The following is a 23,242-nucleotide window of genomic DNA, read 5'->3' as shown; positions in this document are numbered from 1 at the left end:
AGAGGTGGTGGATGCCCCATCCCTGGAAACATTCAAGGTCAGGTTGGATGGGGCTCTGAGCAACCTGATCTAGTTGAAGATGTCCCTGCCTATGGACAGGGACTAGGTGACCTTTAGAGGTCCCTTCCAACCCAAACTATGATTTTATGGTTCTACTTCTACGTCCTTTTTTCTACCACTTGCGGAAAAACACATTTGCTCTCATTTTCATTTGGTTTCAGTAAACCAAACATCTTTAGGTGGTTAAGAATCTGAAATGGTCTTGGAAATACAGAATTATTCCACGTTTAAGTGGAAAACCCAAAAACACCTCAACATATGAGCTGTATGCCAGCTGTTGCCACAGAAGTTCTGTGGTATCTTGACCATTAGATGATTTCTGTGAAGGGAGCTTTTAACTTCTATCTGTAGAGGGTGCCCTGTGGCAGAAGGAAGGCTGAATCATTGGGCCAACACCACAGTCTCTGAGAAATGTTTGAGGAAGTTTTTGGCCTTGATCCGAGAGGCTGTTAGTACACTGGAGCACTGTGCTGTAGCAGAAATTGCAGTATGGGAGGTGAGCTATGAAGGAAAAATATTAGACCTTGTCTCTTGTTGCTGAAAGAGGCATGGAAGGATTTCCTCATAAATTTTAGTGTTATAAATGTGTCTAATCAATTGTGTTTTATGGATGTGTCTTGGCACTGTCTCAAGACTTGATTTTTTCCTGCTTAATAGAAACACAAAAAAACATATTATCCCTTGAACCCAGAGTTTTAAATAAAATGAAAAATTGTTCAGATTCTGATGTATCTCCAAACATGTTTCTTCTTCTGTATAATTTTTCAGAAAAAAATATAAACAACTCTCATGTCTCATCTTTAAGGAAAATAAAAAAGGTTGGAGCTTGCTCTTTTTATAGGCAGAAATACCCCTATCTTTATAAGAAAAAAAATGAAAAAGGTTCAAACTTGTTTTTCCCTTGTGTAGCTTGCCTTTTGTACTGTCACATTAGTAGACAGCTGTAGATCTGATTGTTAGGATATATCTACTCATTCCTTCTTTTTCCTTCATTTGTCCCCATCTGCCATGTCATATTAAATTATCTGGGAGAATTTCTTTCTAGGGTCTTCTTTGCAAGGTGGTTAAGGGCAATGTTAGTTCCTCCTTGTTCATTGTTTCATGGAAACATAAATCAGTATAGACTGTGACTCAAGTTTACATGGGGAGTTGGGAAATTCTCTCTGTTTTTCCCCCCTTAAGGCTTCTCTTCCAGCTATAGATAGTAACAATGGATATATAGATGGCATCAACAAGCACTGATTACAGATGATATTTACCGTCTTACGATACTGGTGTGTCAATTTTAGGTAGACCTTTCCACCTAAGTATTTTGTTACAGGTCATCTTGTTGAATCATGCATGGTAGCCAGATTCCATAGCTATAGATATGTGCCTAGTTATTCACATGCTTAGTTTTCACCTAACCAGTATTACTGGGACGAAATGATTTTATAAGAATCCGTACCCTGCACAGAAAGCAAACCAACTTTTCCTGTTGACAAGCTTGTTGCACAGTTTTACATGTTGCATATCTTACTAAATATAGGAGGTTACATGTATTTCAGGTTAATTTCTGAAAGTCCTGTTCTATTTTAACAGTTTCAGTGAGTGCTGAAATGGACTATTCGAGTACCAAGATTTTATTCTGAGTGGGCTTCTATGCATTCAATATAAAGACTTATGTACTAATAGCAATACATTTATCTGATTTTAAAATTTTAGGATTAAAGAAGACAAAGCTGGCATTGCATTAAAAAGTAGCAATGATTAAAATGGCATTAACCCCCCCCTAAATTTTACATGTTTAATGGAAATGGCAGGACTTAAATAATGAAGGAAGAATGTAAAGGCAAATGCTGTAAAATGCACAGCAACTGCTAGTCTTTATTTTAAATAAACATAAAAAGAACCCTATAAAATTCAGCATAACTTTCATATCAATAATCAAGTTGGCATATATTTAGTGTCATATACATGAGTAGCACCCGCAAAATAAACACATTCAATTGTGTGCAATATTGAGGACCGAGATTGTAAACTTCTAGACTATGAACTGGTTCTTCCTTTTGTATCTGCACATTTTACCACCCCAGAACACCAATGCTGACTTGAGCCTTTGAGAACCACCGACAGGAGTAACTATTCTGTCCTGTCTGGAGGTTAGATCATATTATGTCGTGATACTTGGACCATGCTACTGCTTTTGTTTGTTTTGTAATGCTATGTCCTAACAAAACTAAAATTGCTGTAAACGGTGGCTTTATCTTCTAAATACAGTTTTTAATTAACAGTACTTTGATTTCCACATTGTATCAAATTTGATATGAAGCCTCAAAAATGACCTGCTGAGGTAGCTTGTTGTTCTGTGCTCACAGTGTGAGCCAGCTACCTTGTGGTAGTATGTGAGGGTGGAAATAGATCCTTTTGCTTTTGATTGTGTATTTGATTCTGATTCCATATTCTTCGGGGACCAGTTTCTTCTGTAGGTTGGGATCTTTGATTCTGCTAAATTAACCATATCAAAGAATCCATATTTGTCTGTCTCCACTAAGAGAGCTATTTAATCCCTCATAACATTGACTCATTAAAAGATCATACATGCAAGTATTTCATCATCCTTTGAAAACATTTTTAAAAATTATTCCTATTTCATATTTCTCTTCCAACAGCATCCTTCCAACAAAAAGGGGCTATTACCCTGTACCTGGTTTTTTGTTTCTAGTAGCCAAAACTAGTCTTCTGGAACATGGTCATATAGACAATGCATCTAATATCTCAGCAGGCATGCGTAAGCTGCATGTCATGTCAATGATTGATTTTATATGACCCAAGAACATTTTGAGCTGTAGAAGCTTTGAAGAGTGTGATTTTATCAAGAAACAAGCCCTTCTTGTCCTGAGGGTGAGAGTCAGTTAATTTTCTCACTTCCTCCTCTTTTTGTGTTCTTAAATGACCAGTCGCTCCTTTTTCTGTACTTTCCAGCTGCTTTTAAAAGCTTCTGGGCATTTGAGAGCCTGAAGGCTTTTGGAAGTGCCGGATGGAAAACAACCACCCTGGCGTTATGTGACTCACATTACATCCTTGGATTATTACTAGCACATCTACTGTGAAATATTTTGAAAGTTCTTGCTTTGGAGGTGAAGGATCTGTTCTGGTTTTTAAGAATCTTTTGATAGAGGTTTTAGGTCTGCATCAGGCAGAATTGTACTCCTGTTCTCACCTGTACAAATTTTTAATGCTCTCAAAAGCTTACTATGAGGATGAGAAAGAAAAGGTGGTCATGAAAAAGGTTTCAAGTCCTCTATGCTAGATCTGCCTTTGATGCAGCTGTATGGCTTTCTTGGTTGAACCTCCTGTTTGGCTTTGTGCCTACAATCGTCTCTGTTGGACAAGCACAGCTTGGTAAGGAGTTTATCAGTGTTCCCCAAACTGATATGAGACACCTGCCCATCTGAGCATATTGCGACAGAACATGCTGATTTCTGCAGTGCTGCTAAGAAATCCACTTTCATCATTCATATCGCCTGCAATAGGGAACCGCTCCTGATCCTGGTTTTGTTTCCTGTTCAGGATCTGCTTCACATACCTCCTCTTTGGGTGTAGGGAGAGTGATCCCAATCCTACTCCTCACAAAGAGAAGACCACAGCATGAATATAAATAAGTGGCTTTTGCTGCTAGTGTGAAAGGTTCTTGTAACAGTTTAAGAGACCAAAACAAATTCTCTTTCTATTCTTTAACCCTCCCAAACTCCATTTTCTCTGTAGTATGGTTGCTAAGGAAGAGATGAGGAAACTGCCTGCATTTTAATAGCAGCCGTTGTTGCTGCAGTAGAGAAAAGAGGTAGTGGAATGTGAGATAGTCTCAAATAGTAAAGAAATAAACTTCTGCTTAACTGTCCCTTTGCCCAGGCTTGCTCCAAGCTATTCTTTAAAATGCACTGAGATGAATAGAACCGTATGGCTGCTATTCCCAACAACAGTGAATGCTTGCAAATTGTGAGGATCAACAGTATACCTGCTGCTCCTCCTTCACCCCACAGAGGGGCATGAATTTTTGGCATCCCCTTCCCAGGGTGGCAAACTGTCATATAATCCCTGCAGTTTGGGTGTCATTTACAGTCTGCTTCACTTAAATGCTTCTCTGTTAACTGCACAGTCTGCTTAAATGCAAAGCCAGCGTGTATTCCCCATCAGCAGTTAGTGGATTAAAATGCTGTTAGGCTCAGAAAATTGCCTTTAAAAAAGGCCCGAAAAGTTGGCTTATCTTTGTTGGTAACCCCCATTCTAGCACATTCTGTGCAATGTGGGGGGTGTTGTTGACAGCGCCAGAAAAATACAGCTCTGGGGGGAAAAAAAAAAATTAGTCGTCCACCTCAGCAATTTGAGTTATTTTCAAAATTAATTTTGACCACTGTATACTCACTCATTGATCACAAACTATCATAGCTGAATTTTTCTTATAGCTTCTTGTGGACGCTACAAAAATTTTGGTAATACTAACTGCCCTTTGCTGCTTCTGTAGAGAAAGGTGTTGCAACTGGAGCTTAGCAGATGCTGCTCTAGCTGGTGTACGAACCAGAATCTAATCTGGCTTCCCGTCGAAGCATGAAAGGGCTAATGCGAGTAAACATTTGTTTTGTAAGCAGGCACAACTGAAAAATGCTCAGAGACCATTTTCGGTGTGAGGGAAAGGTTTTCTCACCACATCTCCAAGGGACTGAATTCAGTCATAAATGTAGGATATAACCTCCACTGAAAACAATGGCTGATGTGCTGCATATTCCAAAGCTGAATTTGGTATTGGCTACTGGTCAAATGTGACTAATCAGAAACTAGGAAAAAAATTCTCAATGTAATTAGAACAGCTGCTGCTGGCTGAGTAGTAAGTGGAAAGGTGGCTTCACCCTTCAAAGCAGTAGTTACGTGGCACTATGATATTTAAGTCAGAGGCCCTAGTTCTGCATCAAACAGCTGTGATGATTTTGTTCAGCAAATATCCCATGTTGTCAAAGTCGTCTTTTATGGTTGCATATTATAATTAGGTTGGTTGCATATAAGCTGTTGGTTTAATCTAACGGTGGTGTACACATTGTACTGAAAAATTGAAAAATAGTGTGGGCTGCAAATGGTGGCCTAGTGCCATGTTTCCTTAGGCTGTGGTCTCTGACCCTCACAAAGTAAACCCAGTCAGACCTACTCAGTGCTAGGCCAGTGAAAGTTCTCCTAAAAAATATTTGTCGCTAGTGAAAGGTAGAGGTGTTGATGAAATAAGTGGCAGGTCTCTATCCCAGCTCGTGCTGTATTAATGCTTTCTTGCGAGTTAAGTGGATGCTGTAGCACAGGGATTTCAAATGGGGTGTGCAGAGGTGCTGAACAGTGTACGAATAAATGACCGTGAACCCTTATAAGCATTAAAGTGCATAGTTTGCTTTTTACTGCTTTTACTTATGCTTGCACTTTCCTCAGCTTAGATAATGAAGTTAAACTAATTTCACTTGTTCTTCAGTAGTTTCTCTTTCTAATCACATGGCTTATTGATTGGGTTGCAAGGATGAATTTTTCTATCAGGCAAACTGAATTTACAGAATCAATAAATCACGTCTGTGAGCATACAGCCTATCTACTTAATAGGTGGTTTATGTCTTGCATGCTCCCTTTTTGCACAGGTATCCTAGCCCGAATTCCAGGGAGTTCTGCCTCCCTCAGCCCCTCTATAGGGTTTCATTTAGCTATAGCAGCCTTCCTCCCTTCCTGTTCAGTGCTACTGTTCGTGCTGTCTCTTGTAATCCACCATATGGCTGTGCTTAATCATTGCCTTGGTTGGGTGACCTTGAGTATCACTTGGGATTTTTTAGAAGAAAAGGTTTTGTAGAAATGTGAACATAGAGTCCCTTTGGCAGTAAGTTGGTATTCAACATAACATGCACAGGGCCTTACCACAAGCTGCAGTTCAGAGCTGTGTGCTTCTCTTCACTAGTTCTCAAAAAACAGGAAATGCAGAATATTTTTTTAATTTGTTGTCATAAACCTGTCCTGGTATGTGACATAGTCTCGAAGATGAGATTATTTTTTTTTCTGTTGAGATGCTGAGATGCAGAGTCTGCAGTCTAGTTTCTGTTGTAGTTCTAGTCAAACTGTTAAACACGAAGTGTGGTTTAGAAATAGAAGGGCTTTCAGGTACATATGTGTAAGGGCAGGCGTGCTGTTGCAGACTTAGATGATGAGCTGCAAAAAACACTTTAGCTCATCATAAATATTTGTTCTTGCTACTGCTTACTACTAATGCACCCCTGTACTATGACTAGAGTTGTAAGTGTTCTGAAAGTGTCCATATGGGTGCAGCCTCTGTATATTAAGCATGTACTGCTCTGAGCTGCCACCAGCCACGAGTAGGCAGGAGTAAGCTCTGGTCTTGGAATATGCCTGTGGGTTCCCTGTTAAGGCAGTTCTGTGGTAAGACGAACAAAAAATAATCATGACTTGCTGTATTTCACTAACAGTCTAACTCTGTTGATGGTAGCTGTATCGCAATGTAGCTGCTCTCTTAGTGTACACACACACACACCCACACACACACACACCCATTTCTTCTCTATCCCTCCTCTTAAACTGCTGACAGCAGTCCTCTTTACCAGCTCCCAGACTTCTCTGGAATGTTTTACTAATTCTTGGAACAGTTCATTAGAGATACTTGTTCAAACTTTAACTATATTTCAGAATTTTTCATACTTGTGAAATAAATAAATTATGCCCATTTTCGGGTGGGAAAATCAGGCAAGCATACAAAGCCCACAAAATGTTGCACAGACTATGACACAAGTTGAATGAACGAGGTGGGTAGAAGGGTACCAGTTTGGAACTTATTTTCTAGCCAGCAGAGATCTCTCTCCTTTATATGATCTGATTTATTCCTAATTTGAAAATTAATTTAAAGGTTAAGTAGAGGAATAAAGGAAACAGAAGATTGTTGGTTTGTGACTGAAAGACTTACACTCCGGTCTGTCTTTGAGTAACTTTTAATTTCTCTGGTCATTCTAGATCTTTGGCTGTGCTCCATGTACAACAGCCTTGGATTGGCTCTTGGGACATCTGTTAATCTATATATAGGATTCACACACTTGCACACGTAAACAGGTGATCTCCTAAATATATGAAATGGTGTTGGGAACTCCAAGTACTTATTGAAGCCAAAATGAATTCAGGAGTGAACTGAAGTAATCCTTTTTGCCCTCCTCCCTGCCGCAAAAATAAACTGTATTGGAAAAAAAGTGCATTATGTGCTGATTATAATTTGTGCTTAATATGTATGTATATACATTCATAAATCCCAGGAATTACTTAGTGCCTATTAAAAGTATCCTGAAAATGACCTTTTTCCTATTCTCCAGTTTAGTCCTCTTGACAGTTGCTAGTTTCTTGCTGTGAAGGGACATAGTGTTTAAAAATAAAAGGTGCATATAATGGGTAGAGAAAAAGGGTAGTAGATGGTAACGTATAGAAATAAGATATATTTAGAAAATTCATAAGGGAAGCTGAAGTCAGGAAGGGAATTTTACGTCATTTGATGAAGTCTCTATCTGTCTGGCTGAGACTGATTTCTAATAAACCTGGGAACAGCAGGGAGACTTCAGTAGAGCGAAAGACCAGTAACATTTTGCATCACTACTGAAAAAGGGTGAGTGAGTAAAGAGTGGCCAATCTGGTAACAGTTCCAGGAAAAAACTGTGGAAAATTTGATAAAGAATTTAGATGGTGTAATAATAGTAGTATAATCACGCTAGTGAGCTTTTCAATTTGTGAAAACAGGTCTGTTCAAATGTGATTTTGTTGTTTGGATATGTGAAATTTGGTTGCTAGCGGTTTTTTCTCGGTGTAATAGACTTTCATAAGGTCTTTAAATAGTAGTGTGTTATATTTTGGTTTTAAAAAGTATCTTTGAATTTAATGAAGTACTGCTTAAGTGGCTTAAGAACTGACTGTAATCAAAGAAAGCAGAAAAGCATTTCGAGTTGGGATCAGCCCGGTGCGGTCTGGAAACAAACGCAAGATGGTAACGCTGTGGACGGAACAACGATTAGTGGAGGCATAAATAATGACATTAAAAAAATGGTTTAGATCATTTAGGCAAACTGAGACAGTTGGGCAAAATGTGCATAAATAGAGGTGAGGGCAGAGTTATGCACCAAGGAGCAAAAAATGCCAGCCACACCTGTGTGGGGAAGTTTTTCGCTGAAAATCCCTGAGTCTGGGAGGTGAAAGGTAAATAGTAGGTATAGTCGGAAATGGGAGGGAAAGTAGATGGTCCTAGCAAGTAAATAGCAAAGTGGCAAAAAGAGCTAACATATATTGCTAGCTGTGTAAGTGGGAAGACATGAGTAATAATGAGATTATCTGCACTTAAAGCTGTGGAGATAGACCTGATGCTATAGGTCTGTGCCTTGCCTGTATACATTTAGTGACATGTGCTAATTTAGGGTATGGAAATGAGTCCCTGAAATGGCTCACTAGTGGAAATAATGCCACACAGCAAGAGATTTAATGTGCCGTTACCTAATAGGGCTGAAATCACTTAGTGGCATACTGCTGCTGGAAGGATGAAGTCTCACTCCCACCTTATGTTAGTGTTAGCAAATACCTGGCTATACAGTTGTCCTCTTCAACTCACTAATGAGACAAAAAACTATTCCCTGTTTTGGTTGGGCTGTGGTCTCTGTCCTGTCAGTGAGCCCAGCCACCAATCAGGGGAACACGAGAGATGATGCGGGGAGAGAGAGATTTGACTCCATCACAGCAAGCTGTTAGATCAAGTGCTCGTGTAGATGTGTCATCACCTGATTTGGGTTTTGATCACCTCAAAACGAATCCAGCAAATGAAAAGCTCTGTGAAGAGGCCAGCTGTGAGACTGTATTAGCCCTCATGCTAGTACAGAAGTAGGAGTGCAATCGCATGCTGGGTGGGAGGAAGAGTCTGGGACTACCACTTCTGTTTCACGGCCAAACGAAGGGTCTGTTCCTTCCCCTCTGTCTTCCCTCCTCCTTGCTCTGGCTCTTGGCTGATCCCACACAGAATTCGCATGGTGCTCTGTACACCCTTCCTCCCTCTCTCCCTTTCCCGTACTAAAGGAAGTAGTTTCCTGCCCAGGGTGCATATATTAAGAAATCCTAGTTTGGCTTAAGAGAGAGGTAACTCTTAAGAGAAGAGAGGTAACTTGGTTGCACACTGTGTACAGAAGTACCTCCACAGGTAGGAAATACATTCTCACTGTCATAAACCTTTCAAAGAAAGGTACATCAAGAGCCAAGGGAATTGGAAGCTAGACAAATCCAACCGAAAATTTAAGTGTGCATTTAAGTGAGGGTGATTAGCTGCTGTGCAAACAACCAAGGAAGAGATGGATCTCTTGTTAACTTCATAGGAAGACCAGAACCCTTATTGGAAGATGTATCTTAGTCAAATGCAAACTGCAGACAAGAGGTTGAAAGAAACAGGTAAAATGTGATAATGTGTGTAAGCAGATGAAGTGGTATCTTCTCCTTGAATTTTTTGATCCCTACTTTAGGGACTGTACAGTATAATTTGGATATAATGTATGAAATGAACGTATTGGACAAGAAAAGTCCTTGAGAAAGGAAGCATAAGGGTTCTAATGAGATTGCACACTTTTGCTGTCTGGTGGTTCCACTATGTTTGTGTGGACTTCTTTTATGTGGACTATACAACGGACATAAGCTTGACAGAGAAATTGAAATGAAAACAGGGAAGATGCCATGCCGTTCATTCTATAATATTTTCTGTTGAGTATACTTAGGAGCTTGGGCTTGATTGCAGACAGGATTCGGTATCTATTGATGTTCACTCAGGTTGTCCTAAATTGATGTGTGCACACACATGTGCGTGCACATGTGCATGTGATTTTTTTATTCAGTTTTGTAAGGTCCCTTTCGTGTGAAAGCTGTCTTTTACTGGTTGTAAGAACAATCTCTAGAATATTGCTTTGATTGTGTAGTTTAAAGGGAAACTGCTGTTATAATCTAAATGTTGAAATTATGACTATTCCAGAGTCATAATTGCATTTCATACAGGCAGTGCATGTGTTCTATTACTTTAAAATAAATAGGAAAAATTCTAGTGATAAGGGATTCCTTTTGCTGTGGAACAAGGACACTTCTAGATATATCTATGATATTTCACTTTCAAGAGATGTTTCTGAAGGTGAATTTCTGAGTTGAGGAAGGAAATCAGCCTTGTAATTTAGAGTAATGACCAATAATTTTGTCATATCAATTTAATCTACACATGGTAATTAGAGTTTTCAGGAGTCATTAGCAGCTGGGGTGTCACTCTGTGTTTATTGGAGGACTGTCAGCTGGTGTTTCTCTTTTTTTTTTTAATATTAATGGTTTAGAAAGAAGTTGGTGCTCTAGAAAGAATTGAGAAACAAGCTTGGTTTTGCGGATTTTTATCACCCTGCCAAGACCCTGCGCAACTTCCTCTCCCTGTTGCCCGCAGCAGAATACGGAAACCTGACTGCTGAAGGCCACTTCTGCAATTGCAGTGGTGCAGGGGAGCAGGGTGGGAGGGGGTCTTTTTGTTCTGCTGCTCGCTAGCGCCTTGGCATCCGAAGAAGAAAACAAGATGCACTTGAAAATGTCTCTTCAGTTGTTTCTCACACTGATGGGTTTCCTTCTCTTCCCTCTCTCTGCTGTCGTGCAGTGCTGCAGTTGAAGCTCCAGCAGCGACGCACACGGGAGGAGCTGGTGAGCCAAGGGATCATGCCGCGTAAGTATCACTTAAACTCTTTGTCTTGGTGTTTTTATGCATGTTTTTGAGTGGAGAATGGTTTCACATATGATTTGAAAGATCAGATTCTCTGTTTCTAGATGAAAAACATCATATATAAGGGCCCCACCCTGTCCCACCCAACTTGGTCCTTCTGAAGTATTGGTACTCTAGGTATGGGCCACCTCTGATACTGAGGAAGAGAGTAATGGCTCCAAGTGTAACTGTACTCCAAAACAATGTTTATATTTGATCACAGTAGAGAAGAGTCTTCTGGAGAACATGCTATGTTAGAAGTCCCCTATATACTTCACACATGCTGGTAATCACTCTTTTAACAGGCTTCCTGCCTCTGCAGTTTCTGTTCTTGTTTGTCAGCTCCCCAGACCTCTGAGGCAGTTGTAACTTTGTATGTACATATTCCATAAACCAAGTGAAAACAGGCAGTGCTTACAAGATCTTAACCACCAAGGGGCCGTGTTTTATGTTTGTAGCTAGAAAACATAGCTAGAAGGAGCCCTATGGGCATCAGCCAGTCTCCTTCCTGCAGGGGAAGACAAAATCTGCAGAGCCAGGGAACTTTTACTTGTCTGGTTGGACACATAGGATATACCCTAATGCCAAGCTTTAATAAATTGACTGTCAGGTTAGTGTTGGAGAAGGTATTTTTTTGTTTTATCCCCCTTCTTCCCCCCAACATGCAAAAAGATATCTGACAAATAGTTTTGTCATGCTTCAGTACCTCTGAACTAGATGACTTACAGGTAACAACTTGAAGCAAGACCAAAGAGCAAGTGTTTTATTTTTGAGGTTGTCTCAGTTTCACTTAACAGTTTTAGTAAAAGGCAATAGATCAGGTATGTTTTCTTCTTTCAAAAACTTTCCCCCTCCCCCATTTCACAAACCTTATTTGAAGACAGTGTAGTAATGAGTTTCTCATTCCTTCTATTTCTGGGGTGCACATTGTAATATGACACAGTGATGTGACTTAGACTTTGCTAAAGGTGTAAGGTTAGGCTGTCAGCTCTCTCTCTGAATGAAGAGAACCTGTCAGCTGAAGTGGCTGTCTGGAAGGTAGTGACATGTGCAAGATGTTTCTGGGACCCCTACTTAAAATTCTATTACCAAACCAAAAAGGAAAGACTGTCCTGTCTGGATATAGTACATCATGCCTGTCTTATTTTTACCTAGGAAACTCATATACGTGCTTTTACAGAATACACTTACTTGCTTTTGGATGAAAGACTAGTGTCCCAGTGGCTGTGTCCTTTTACTAATGCTTCCCAGAAGAAAATGTTCCTGACTTCTTTGTGGTCTCCTGCTTTAAGTGGATATGTATGCAAATACTGTATTAAGTTACGTTCAGTACTGGCTTTCTTCGAAGTGTGGCTGGCCAAACTTGTGATTCCTAAGAGGGGTCTGTTTTATGGGCCCTTTGAAAATGAGGCCCTTGCAAGTAATTCAAGTAAGGCACCCAGAGTAATTAGTCAGTCTTAAATTTGCTTAAAATACAACCTAAATAACTAGTCTTTGCAGACTTGTGCCCTTCGTTGCTTCATTTATGTCTCTTACATGTGAGTTCTGTGACAGACCAAAGAAGAATGCTCAGTGAAATATCATTGTGAAAATATTGGTGACACATGAAAAGGTCCTTTCTGCAATGGAGAAAAAACACTTTAGCAGATCTATTCTAAACATGATTTGAAATTAGTTCCAAGTCATGGTATCATTTACCCATACCTGCCAACTGGAAATAACCACACATAGGGAAATGTTTAAAACATTATTTGCCTGGGCCATTTTTAATGAGAAGATCAGATGTGAGATAAATTGTGATACTTAACGCAAAAGTCCCATTTTTAACCTGAGAAGTAGAGGATGACTAGGGGCCATGTTCCTCCTGAAGGCATCTCAGAGCCATGACAGCTTTGCTTCTACTTTCAGCAGTTCAGAATAGACATTTTTACTTACTACTGGGAATGTGTTAGGTATCCTGTATTCTCTCATCTCTCTGCCAGGTATCCTGTATTCTTTAATCTCTCTGCCCTGTACCCCCTGTCTGGGAAAACATTTAGGTGCTTAATCTTGTTCCTCTATCATCTGCTACTAAACATGGCTACACTGGGCCCCATGCCTCCCTCCTGAGTTTGTTAGTCAGGAACCAAGCCTCACACATCCCTTTATGATGATTTAACAAAAATAGAAAAGTGGGAATCCAGAGAATGGTTTGGTGCTGAATGAAATGAGCTGGAGCGCTCTTTCCATGTGAAATGCTGGTTGGTTTCTAGCCTTTATTTTCCATCTGGAGAGCCTTAACACTCTTGAAAGAATTGTGGTAGTTGTGGTTGAATCTACATTAGCATTATAGCTTGTGTAAGGAAGGTGCTTTTGAAGTGAAGCTTCTGATTGCGTCTGCCTACTGTACCTTGCTTTGCACCATGAAATGAAGTTTGAGAGTTGGATTAAATTGGGATGAAAGTAAACTGGAAAATATTCTACCTACAGCTAATATGCATTCAGTCCACTACAGCTTGTCTGGCACACCACCTTCTGTTTCATCTTCACTTACAGAGTGTGGATGTCAGTTCCTCAGCATCAACTGTCATTCTGTGCAGATTTGGTCTTACTATGCTATCCAACATGTTCATTTATATTAGCCTTTAATACAGATCAGTTTGTGGATCTTGTAGCCAAACAGGCATGCAAAAACCAGTGAAACAAGTATGGGAGAAGTAAAAGTTTTTGTTTTACATTAAAGGCTATCTAGTGTGCAAACTCACATTGCAGTCAGAAAAACCAAAGGTACCAAAGTAAGTCTTACGTGGTGTTTAGATTCAGCTTGGTGCCCTAAATGAGAAATTGTATTTCAGGCTTCCATCAACACAAGGTTTTTGGACTCTGTAAACCTGAGGAGTGGGAGAAGATGTGTTGGTGTCCCATTAAAGTGAGAGGGAGAGTCACACCACTCCTCCTTTGCTTGCTCAGAACAGAGCTGGGAATTGCTTTCTTTGTTCCCATGTGGAATTTTGTTTATATGGTAGAGAGGAAAGGCAAATGTTTCAACATTTTTTTACCAAGTACACTTAATCTCGCTTGAATAACCTTTCCAACCCACCAGCCACCTACAGTAGGGCTATGCTTCACTAAAAGATTAGTGTATTGTAGTAAGAAATAAAGCATTTATAAGCAGTGACAAAGGATTCAAAATAATTGGGTTTTATGCTTCATTAATTCTTCTTGCTTTTTTGTTGTCACTTTGTGTAACCTTTTACTAGTAGCAGGATTCATTAGTTGAAGACTAAAATTCTCAATTGCCCATAGAAAAGAGGTGGGAAGCAAGTCTTCATCTGCATCTGACATACGTGTGATTTGAGCTAGAAGGACTGTATCTAGAAACAAGGAGAGCTGAGTTTTCATATTTTTTCAGGTTTTGGCCTATTTTCTGATAGTGCAAATAGACAAGCTTTTTTGCTATTTGTATTTTTTTTAACTATGCAGAGGTGATTTTCATCTTCTTGTCCTCAAAAACAAAAACTGCTGTCTGTGCTCAACTCTTTGAACTCTGTCATGCTGTAGAAGAAGAGTCAGATGCTGTCAGTTTTTACAGCATTGAATTTAAAGGTTACAGCTATTGTAAGGTTCTTCGGGGGAGTATTAAACACACAGTTTTCCACCCTTGAAAACAATGTTTAAAACAGTAGCTAACCTGCATCTGAGTAGAAAGACATGTGGAAAGTATCTTCAACTAAAACAGCAAAAATTTTTAGGGGAAAGACATTTGGCAAATGTAGCAATACTCTGCTTTGCAAAATATGTTGTGCTTTTTCTGTTCTGCAAGGTTTAAAGCTTCACATGTCCATTGTTTTATCCAATGGGATCTTTGGCTTCTGGCTGCAAACACAAAATACAGGCAAGCATGCAAGGTTGTCACGTGGCAGAATCCTGCAGGAAAGCTGTTGTTGTGACCATCAGATTCACCTAAGCAGGCGAAACAGAAGTAGAAGATCATTTCTGGGAATGTGCCTTGTGTTGCTCTATAGCACTGCTTTGTGAATATCCGAAAGATGACACAGGCAGCCTTTGAAAAGGGCATCGTCTGGACTGAAAACTAGAAGGAGGGTGGCTGCAGTACAGGCAGAGAATTTCCAGGAGCTTCATTTATTGGATGTTTGCCAGTTTTTGTGCCCACATCCAACTACTCTGACTGTATATTTGCTTTCCACAATGCGATATATGCAGAATGCATAAATGTATGTAGAATCCAAACAGGATGGAGTTTGTGCTGGTTTTCTGATGTGACTGTTTTTACGGGTGCTGAGGTGTTTCCATGCTATAGGTCTGTGTTACCAACAGTCTGATGCAGTTTTCTGTTTGGACATGCAGCCTTTTAGTTGCTAGAGTGTATTTTGGAATACAAGATTTGTGAATCTTGTGCTGCTGGGTTTCAGACTCTCCTGAAGAGAGTGTATTTTATCTCTGGACTACACGGGGGGAGTGTGCCATAGTTCAATTGCAACATGTCACACGATTAGGAATGATTGTAATACAGCAGGCAGTCTAATGATTATAATCTCATTAGGCCTTTCATATCACTAACTGCATTTTTTTTTTAGCCATAAGGTTAATGGAGAAAATTTATTATTTGTTATAAAGCGAAAATACAGTATTTGACAGTATTTGCTGGGGGGGGGGGGCTGTGAGACATTGCTTAGAATTAATTCTAAAGGAATTGCTGTTTACTGGGGACACTTAGTGATTTGAGGATACAGAACACAGGTTATGCTTTGGCATATCAGTGTGATCATCATCTAGGCAAAGCTTGTGACTGGTCTGCATCCAGCACAGCTACCATCACAAGAAATTAAGGGTCTCTGAGGTAGTGATTTCAGGAAGCAAAATGCTTGCCACCTGTGAGTTTCTAAAGTTAAACCACATCTCTAGACTTTAACACCTCAACCCCCAAATTTGGCCATACATCCACACTTGTGTTTGTGTAGGGTCACTAAAAATGATATTGCTGCTTTAGCCTTTACCTGGTAGTCTATCCACTTCTCAATTTTAAAAAAGTAATTTGGTTGATGAAAATAATGCACTTCCAACTTTATTGCATAGCTCTATATTTAATATTTTATTCACGTTCATGTTTTCTTATTAAGCTGCCAGTTTTAAACCTGAAACTTGTCAATACAGTATATGGGGCGGTAGTTGAAGGAGACACCTGTCCTTTGACGATATAGTCACCTTCTGGTTCCTGTCACAAACAATACCTACAGCAGAGCATATTAAACATTGTCAGAAACAAAAGAAAACAAAAACCCTAGCTTTTTTAATTGTTTAACTGTTAATTGTGAAATAGCATCTTTTGATGTATGTCAAAGAAAGGAGAGGCAGTAAGCTGTTGGAACATACAGAGTTATCTACACGTGCAGTATTTTTCATGGCAGGAATTGTTCTGCAGTCATGCTGATGACTTCAGGTGCAATTCTTAATGCCTCAACAATATTTTATCTTCTACATAAAGGCTAGGATAGAAGATGAACTGCTATGCATATGTGGAGTTTTACTGATTGGGAAGTGTTGCAGTGTGGCTACGCAGTTGACATTTCGAGATTGTTGTGTGTTATATTTGAACTGCAGATAAACCAACTGCTTTAAGACCCCGAAAGAGCTCCTCCTGCTTTACCTATCTCTGCTGCGTAACGTGTTCCTGTCATTCTCTTGCTGCTTTACATATCAGGTCTTTGTAGTGACGTTCCCTATAGTTTTTGGAATATATTTATAGTAACAAAGCAAAAATACAAATTTTTACTTCCCTGCCATATAGTGTCTGCTATTCTGCCCATTGGTGACTGCTTCACTTTCATACCTTTTTTCCACAAAACAAGCTGAAACTGTACTTTCATTTAGGATAAGAAGTTAAAAACAAACATATGGACTGTAATTATCATTAGTCCCAGACTTGTTTAATAAAATGTCCAAACCTGTCAAGTCTTTAAGATCTAAAAATAATAACTTTTTTTTAATACTCCATTTAACCTCTGAAACCTTGCTATTTCCTGGTTCATTGTGTACAGAATGGGACCTCAAAAATAGAGGCTGCAGTGAGACTTTTGATATACTCGATGTCATGCTCTGAGAGTAAGGCTGGAACACTAAGCAGTTATCGTAAAACAGAAGCTGTAGAGGGCACTTGCAGCTGTGTTTCTGTGGCATGTAGCACAGAGATCTGTAACTGGTTTTATTTTAATTTGCTCACCTACCTGTAACTTGTCTCCCAGGAATTATTTGCTTGTTCTTTGACTTTGATCTCTTCTCTTGAAGCACAATTTCAAAGCCTTGAGGCTTTGTGTGGAGAAGGAGTCCGTGCATTTAAGATGGGAGCCTCATTGTCAGGGGCCTAATAACTGCACCTGGTTTGTTTATATTTTTAGATAGCTTTCTGTGTTTGTTTTCCATGTGTTTATATCATCTGTGATTAATGAGACATGGTTGGAGTAGGAAAGTTCATTTTGTTAGTAATGGAAATGTGCTGTTTGCCCTTTCTGAAGTAGAAAGAAAAGGCCGTTCTCAGGGGTTTGATAGGCTGCATTTAGTCCTTGATCCTTGCAATGATAAAAGATTTAACTCTGCCGGCTGCAAGAGAAACATAATAATTCAGGGGAGTAAAATCTGGTATGTAATAACAGCTTTTTCCCCTTCATGTTCCCACAGTTGTCTTGGGTTCATTCTTACTAGTTGGCTGGGAATGGTCTTTCCTTTTTCTTCTCATGGCCCCACACCTCCCCTAGTCTGGGCATACTGTAAAGGTGTCAGAAGAGTTTGCAAAGGGCGATTATCCATCCAAAAAGAAGGCATGAAGTCTGGTCTAGGAATGCATGGATCAAAGGGTTCTCACTAGAAGTTCCTTATCTCCTGTTTCCTCTTCAGTTTGGAGGTGGCATAATCCTAATTGTAATGAAGCTTTCTTTTATCTTTTTTATTTTTCAGTTCAAGATTTAGGTAATGTCTTTTGAATGCCAAGAGTTAATGGGGATGCACGGAGTGGGTTATACTATCTGTATTTGCTGTAAATGTTCTTTGACACAAAGCTGTAGCCATAGTCACCCATAGATCTGATAACTGTTACCATGGGTGATAATTTCCATTTTGCTCCTAAAGAGGGTGAACTTCCTGAGAAATTACACATTATCTGTTAAGAGTTTAAAATAACTCAGTGTTGGGCCTTGAAAAATCTTAGCCCTTTCTGTCAATAATTTCGCATGTTTGCTGTGACAAACCTACACTTCAGGCTTTTCACACAGTTAAAACTAATGAAAGTCTTAAACTTCAGCTGTATCGTAGAGGAGATACCGCTGTAATAAAGTTACTGACAATTTTGCCGAGTTGTGGACATGGGCTCTGGAAAGGTGCTTGGTTCAGGCGTTGGAAGCAGCTTAGCTGGCGCGTGGCTCCGTGGTGAGCTGAGCTGATCTGAAGCAGGGTACCATAGTCCCACCTGTACGGATGCTCGTGCAACCAGGGCAAGCCCAGTTCAGGGAGCTGGAATGTGGCTTTTTTGGGGAGCAACAGCTCCATGAGCCGGTATGCTGTGCAGGCTCATGAGTGTCGATGCAGGAGAAGGGGTGGCTCTATGAGGTAGGGTGTCAGGGAGGTAGGACTTCTTCAGCTCTGGCTTCCACAACAGCCTGAGCCTCACCAAACAATCTAGCTAACATGGCCTTTATTTGGCTGTTGTCTTCTGTGCCATATCTCTATTGATTGGAATAGCTTGATAATAGGGAAGGCTCTGTAAAGCCGTAGCACTATAATGGTAATGTCATGCTTTGGCAGTGCTGGCAACACTAACAATGTGGGAAAGAACCTTTCTCCAGCCTTTCTTCAGTTCGAGACTAGAAACACTCTTAATTCTTTAATAACAATGACATTGTGCTTGAAGGGTGTCACTGAAGGGCAAAGCTGCATTTGTTTGGGTGCCAGAGATGTGTTTCTCACCTTCGTAAAAATATTTGGATTGGGTTTTTTAGGTCAATCTTAATTTTGAATTTTCTGAGTTTACCTATTTGGGGGTTTGAATAATCACAATTTACCAGTTGTGGCTTCTTTTCTTATCCTTAACTTGATACGCAGATCTTAGCCTTAATCCAAGGGCTCTTACCAATGCCAAGGGTATGAAATCAGCAAGAATTCTCAAGTGTGATCAGGTTTGTGTACTGGATGTGAAACTCCCTGGAGCTGCATAAGGAGAAGAGGGTGCTGATGGAGATCTCTTTTCTATCACCTGTGTATTCCCCACCCCCTTTTCATATTTCTACAGCGTGCTGCTCTTTGATACTGCCCCACTAGCAAGATGACAGCTCCTTCTGTGCATGTGACCCAGTTTTTGAATACTTTTTTCTTCCATGCTATGAGAAATGCTTTTTGGAAGTGGGGTGAAGATGAAGGGGGGAAGAAAGTGCCAACTGCCTTGATCTATGGTACAAGTTTTGTGTCTCTTGCCAAATGCTACACACCGAATGCTGTGGGGTGGGAGCCCCACCCTGAACTGACAGAGGAAGTCATCGAGCCTGTTTGCAGCACTTGTAAACAAGAGAGAGAAACTAGAATTTGGTTGAGAGCAGAGGTGAATAGCTGCAGCAGAAGGCCTTCTGCCGTTCTGAATTAAGTCACCGTGTCTGAGGTTGGGTTTGGACATGACACGAGCTTCTCTTTGTCATAGTAAAGGAAGATTTTACCTTTCCCTCAGGAACCTATCTAACTGAAGAGCAGAATACTTGAGTCAGTAGCCTTTCTACAAACATTGCATAATGTCTGACCAACTGGTTTGCAGTTTAAATATCACCTTGTTGTCTATGATGAGCTAGATACTGTGGCCAAGGAAAGCTCGTGTGCTGTCTCTCCTCTGTCAGCTTACACATCTGATAGCCTCCAGTAGTGATCTTACCAATTGCAGAAGGTTTTGCAGCCTCTCTCCCCTCTAGACACTTGAGCTATGAGGGCCTGTGAAGACCCTTTTGCCTGCCTTCCTTTCTTTTTTCTTTCTTTTTTCTTTCTTTTCTTTCTTTTCTTTCTTTTCTTTCTTTTCTTTCTTTTCTTTCTTTTCTTTCTTTTCTTTCTTTTCTTTCTTTTCTTTCTTTTCTTTCTTTTCTTTCTTTTCTTTCTTTTCTTTCTTTTCTTTCTTTTCTTTCTTTTCTTTCTTTTCTTTCTTTTCTTTCTTTTCTTTCTTTTCTTTCTTTTCTTTCTTTTCTTTCTTTTCTTTCTTTTCTTTCTTTTCTTTCTTTTCTTTCTTTTCTTTCTTTTCTTTCTTTTCTTTCTTTTCTTTCTTTTCTTTCTTTTCTTTCTTTTCTTTCTTTTCTTTCTTTTCTTTCTTTTCTTTCTTTTCCTTTCTTTCTGTCTTCCTGTTTGTTTCTTTTTTCTTTTTCTTTCTGTCTTTCTGTCTTTCTTTTTCTTTCTTTCTGTCTTCCTGTCTTTTCTGTCTTTTCCTCTGCCTGTCTTTCTTTCTGTCTTCCCTTTATTTAATTCCTTGCAAACCTTGGTGTCTTCTGTTGGCTGCATAAGCAAGTGCAGGGTGTACAAATATTTTGACCTTTTTCTCAGCAGTTGGGTCAGTCCCCTTCCCCTGCTATGTTTTGTTCTTAGAGTGACTGAATTTGGTTCTGATTCCACTTACTTCTCACACTAGATAACAGGAACTTGAAGATCTGCATATGACTATCTTTGAAAGCTTTGCAAGGCTAAAATTTGCTTTTGTACACTGCGGGGTAAACCCTGAACAGAAAATGTTTGAAGCATTTTGCCCAGCTTTTTGTCTCTCCTGTTATATTGGAGATTTGGGGTTGATTCCTGGGCCTTGATTCAGTCTGTTCATAGCAGCACGAGTTTGATGCTTTGCAGCAATATCTCCCTGAATTCATGCATTGCTATCTTCAAAATGTGTCTTGGACTGAGGGAACACTGAATTCATGCATTGCAGTTTTGGACGCTGTTTCATAGGAATTAGTACATTGTTTTGAAACAAAGATTAGCAACTTCCATCTCTGTGCTTTGTATGGAAAGGTGTGCGTCATCATAGATGGTCCTCTGTGCTGCTGCTTAACTCCGGGAGGTCAGATGGAAGGACAGCAGTTGCAATGTATAGCTGCACACATTTCTGAAGCAGGGTGGAGGCACAAAGCAGTTGCATCATTGATCTCCAGGGAGATATCTCATGGTAGCTAAGGGTGTGACCACAAAGATACTAAAGCTTCAGGAATTCTAGTGATGAAGCATCAAAATGCCCCGCAATAAGTAGCAGAGAGACTAAAAAAGTATGTGGTAGGAATTTAATGAGATCCTTGCTAGCCAACCCATCTGTGGTAGGAAAATCATGTCCTGCTGTCAGTCATCTAAAGGTGAGCAGTATTGAGCTCATCCTTATAACAGTAGATGTTGCAAATTGCCAGGTGGTTGTCTGAGTGGGACAAAAGTATTTACAACTCAGTGAGGGGCACCTGCTGGACTGTGCTGTCCCAAACCCTGTTGGTGATACTATTATCCTTTCTGGTCTTTCACTAAACCATTTTTAGTGCTTGTTCGGCCATTTGTAACATCGGGCTGTTTTCCTAAGGTGGATGGGGTAGTCTGCAGACATGGGGGCTGTGGTTCAGCAGCGTGGGGGGCTCCTGCTGCAGTACTGGCTTTAAACCCAACCTCTTGTTTCTGACTTTGTCTGGCAGGGCAGTTTTTGCTCAGTTTTGCTGACACTGTTATTTGTGGAGCCGTGCTGTAAACCAGCATACCAGTCCAGGTTAAAATAACTCTTTCAAAACAACTGTGATCTGAGTCCACAAACAGTTTTGTCAGCATAACTGAGGGCTAGCATGCTTTGTCCCAGGCCTAGGCACAAGAACGAGGGCAGAAAGTGTAACTGCAGTTTATTGAGGATGAAAATACCACGCACATACGTAGAAACAAAATCAGAAAGGCAGGCAAAAGGTATACCTAACTGAAATTGGGCACTGCAGAAGTTACTTCTGCATTTTCAAATATCCTAGTAGCAAGAAGTATCAAGGAGTTTTTTTCTGCATACAGTGGAAAACAAAAACTCTCAACAGCTTGAAAAAAATTTTTTTTTTTTCTCTGGCAGCACTCTATTCTCATCAGGGGCTCACCCAAAGTTTTGCTAGCAAAGCTAGTGAAGCTGGTCACGCAGTTAGACAGATCAAGGATTTGAACTGAGTTAACTAATATCTCTTTTGGCGGAGGGACGAGTGCCATGGGGAGGTGCTGGAGTAACTTTATGGTGACAGTTCCCTAGTAGAGCTCCCTGTGTGGCATGAGTACAATTGGACCATCAATGGCGAGGAAGAAACAAGCGGGACATGGGGGAGGGGGAAGAAGAGGTCATTACTTAAGCTGGACCTACCATCAGACTAAACATTTGTTGAACTGCCTCCCTAGGAAGTCAGGATTTTAAATGTCTTTTTGCAGTTCTTGGGTTTAGTAAGGTGCTTGACACAGGCTTGCCTGACATTTTTGTAGGCAAGCTGGGACAACTTGAAGCTGCCTGTGCAACTGGTGAGAGAACAATATTGGGATAAAGGCTTGGTGTCAGACTGGGAGGATGTGCTGAGCAGGGTTTTTGAGTGGGGAGGGAGGAGGTCCATGTCTGATACTATTTGGTATTTTCAGTAATTTGATGTAAACAAGGGAATAGTGTGCATATTTATAAGCTTGCAGGTTAGTTGGCTGGGAGGAGGACAGGACTGGGACTCAGAACGTTTGGAGAAGCTGAGAAATATGGGACAAAACCAAAGAAAAATGCAGAGTTTCTACATTTTGGTACGTCTAGTCAGTGGCATGAATTGAGGATGGCGGCTAGATAGCAGTTCTGCAGAAGAGGATTGGAGACCTTTCATGGTTTGTGAGCCAAGCACAAGTGAACATGTTATGCATTTTATGTACACAAAAAAGGCAAACCAGCTGGGACGTATAACTAAGAAGTGTTATTTAATAATAATTTAGCTCTATAAAAGCTGATAAAGCCTAGGCTGGAATATGTATCCAATTTTGGACACTATACTTCAAGAACAATGCAGATCAAATGGAAGGAGTCCAAAAAGAGAGTAAACAAGCAAAGGTCTGGGAAATGTTATCTATAAGGGAAGGTTGAAACAACTGGCTTTGGTCATTTTATATAGCAGAAGACTGTAGGAAGACCAAAGTTTTCAAATATATAGGGATAGATGCAAAGAGGAAGATAATAAATTGTTCTCTGTAATGATTGCAGGTAAGGCAAGGAATAATGAGTATAAATTGTAGGAAGGGAAATGTAAGTTAGACATTCAGAAAGGTTTTTAAATAGCAAGGACATCTATGCACTGGGATAATTTCTCTGCAATCATATTGCATTTTTTCATGAGAGATCTTCAAGAACAGGTTAGA

At 40.1% G+C, this 23,242-nt stretch overlaps 1 protein-coding gene across 1 annotated transcript in view; it reads left to right on the top strand.

Moving 5' to 3' along the window:
* MKL1 (megakaryoblastic leukemia (translocation) 1) overlaps positions 1-23,242 on the top strand; it is a 50,168-nt gene that overhangs the window by 8,768 nt on the left and 18,158 nt on the right. Inside the window, exon 3 of the mRNA XM_009290000.2 lies at positions 10,757-10,822. Coding sequence (XP_009288275.1) covers positions 10,757-10,822 — 66 coding nt within the window. The remainder of the gene's footprint in view (positions 1-10,756; positions 10,823-23,242) is intronic.

This window comes from Aptenodytes forsteri, unplaced genomic scaffold, assembly GCF_000699145.1.
Source record: "Aptenodytes forsteri isolate BGI_AS27 unplaced genomic scaffold, ASM69914v1 Scaffold284, whole genome shotgun sequence".
Taxonomy (NCBI): Eukaryota; Metazoa; Chordata; class Aves; order Sphenisciformes; family Spheniscidae; genus Aptenodytes; species Aptenodytes forsteri.
Note: the sequence above shows the minus strand (reverse complement) of the source record. Positions and strands in the feature narration are given on the sequence as shown.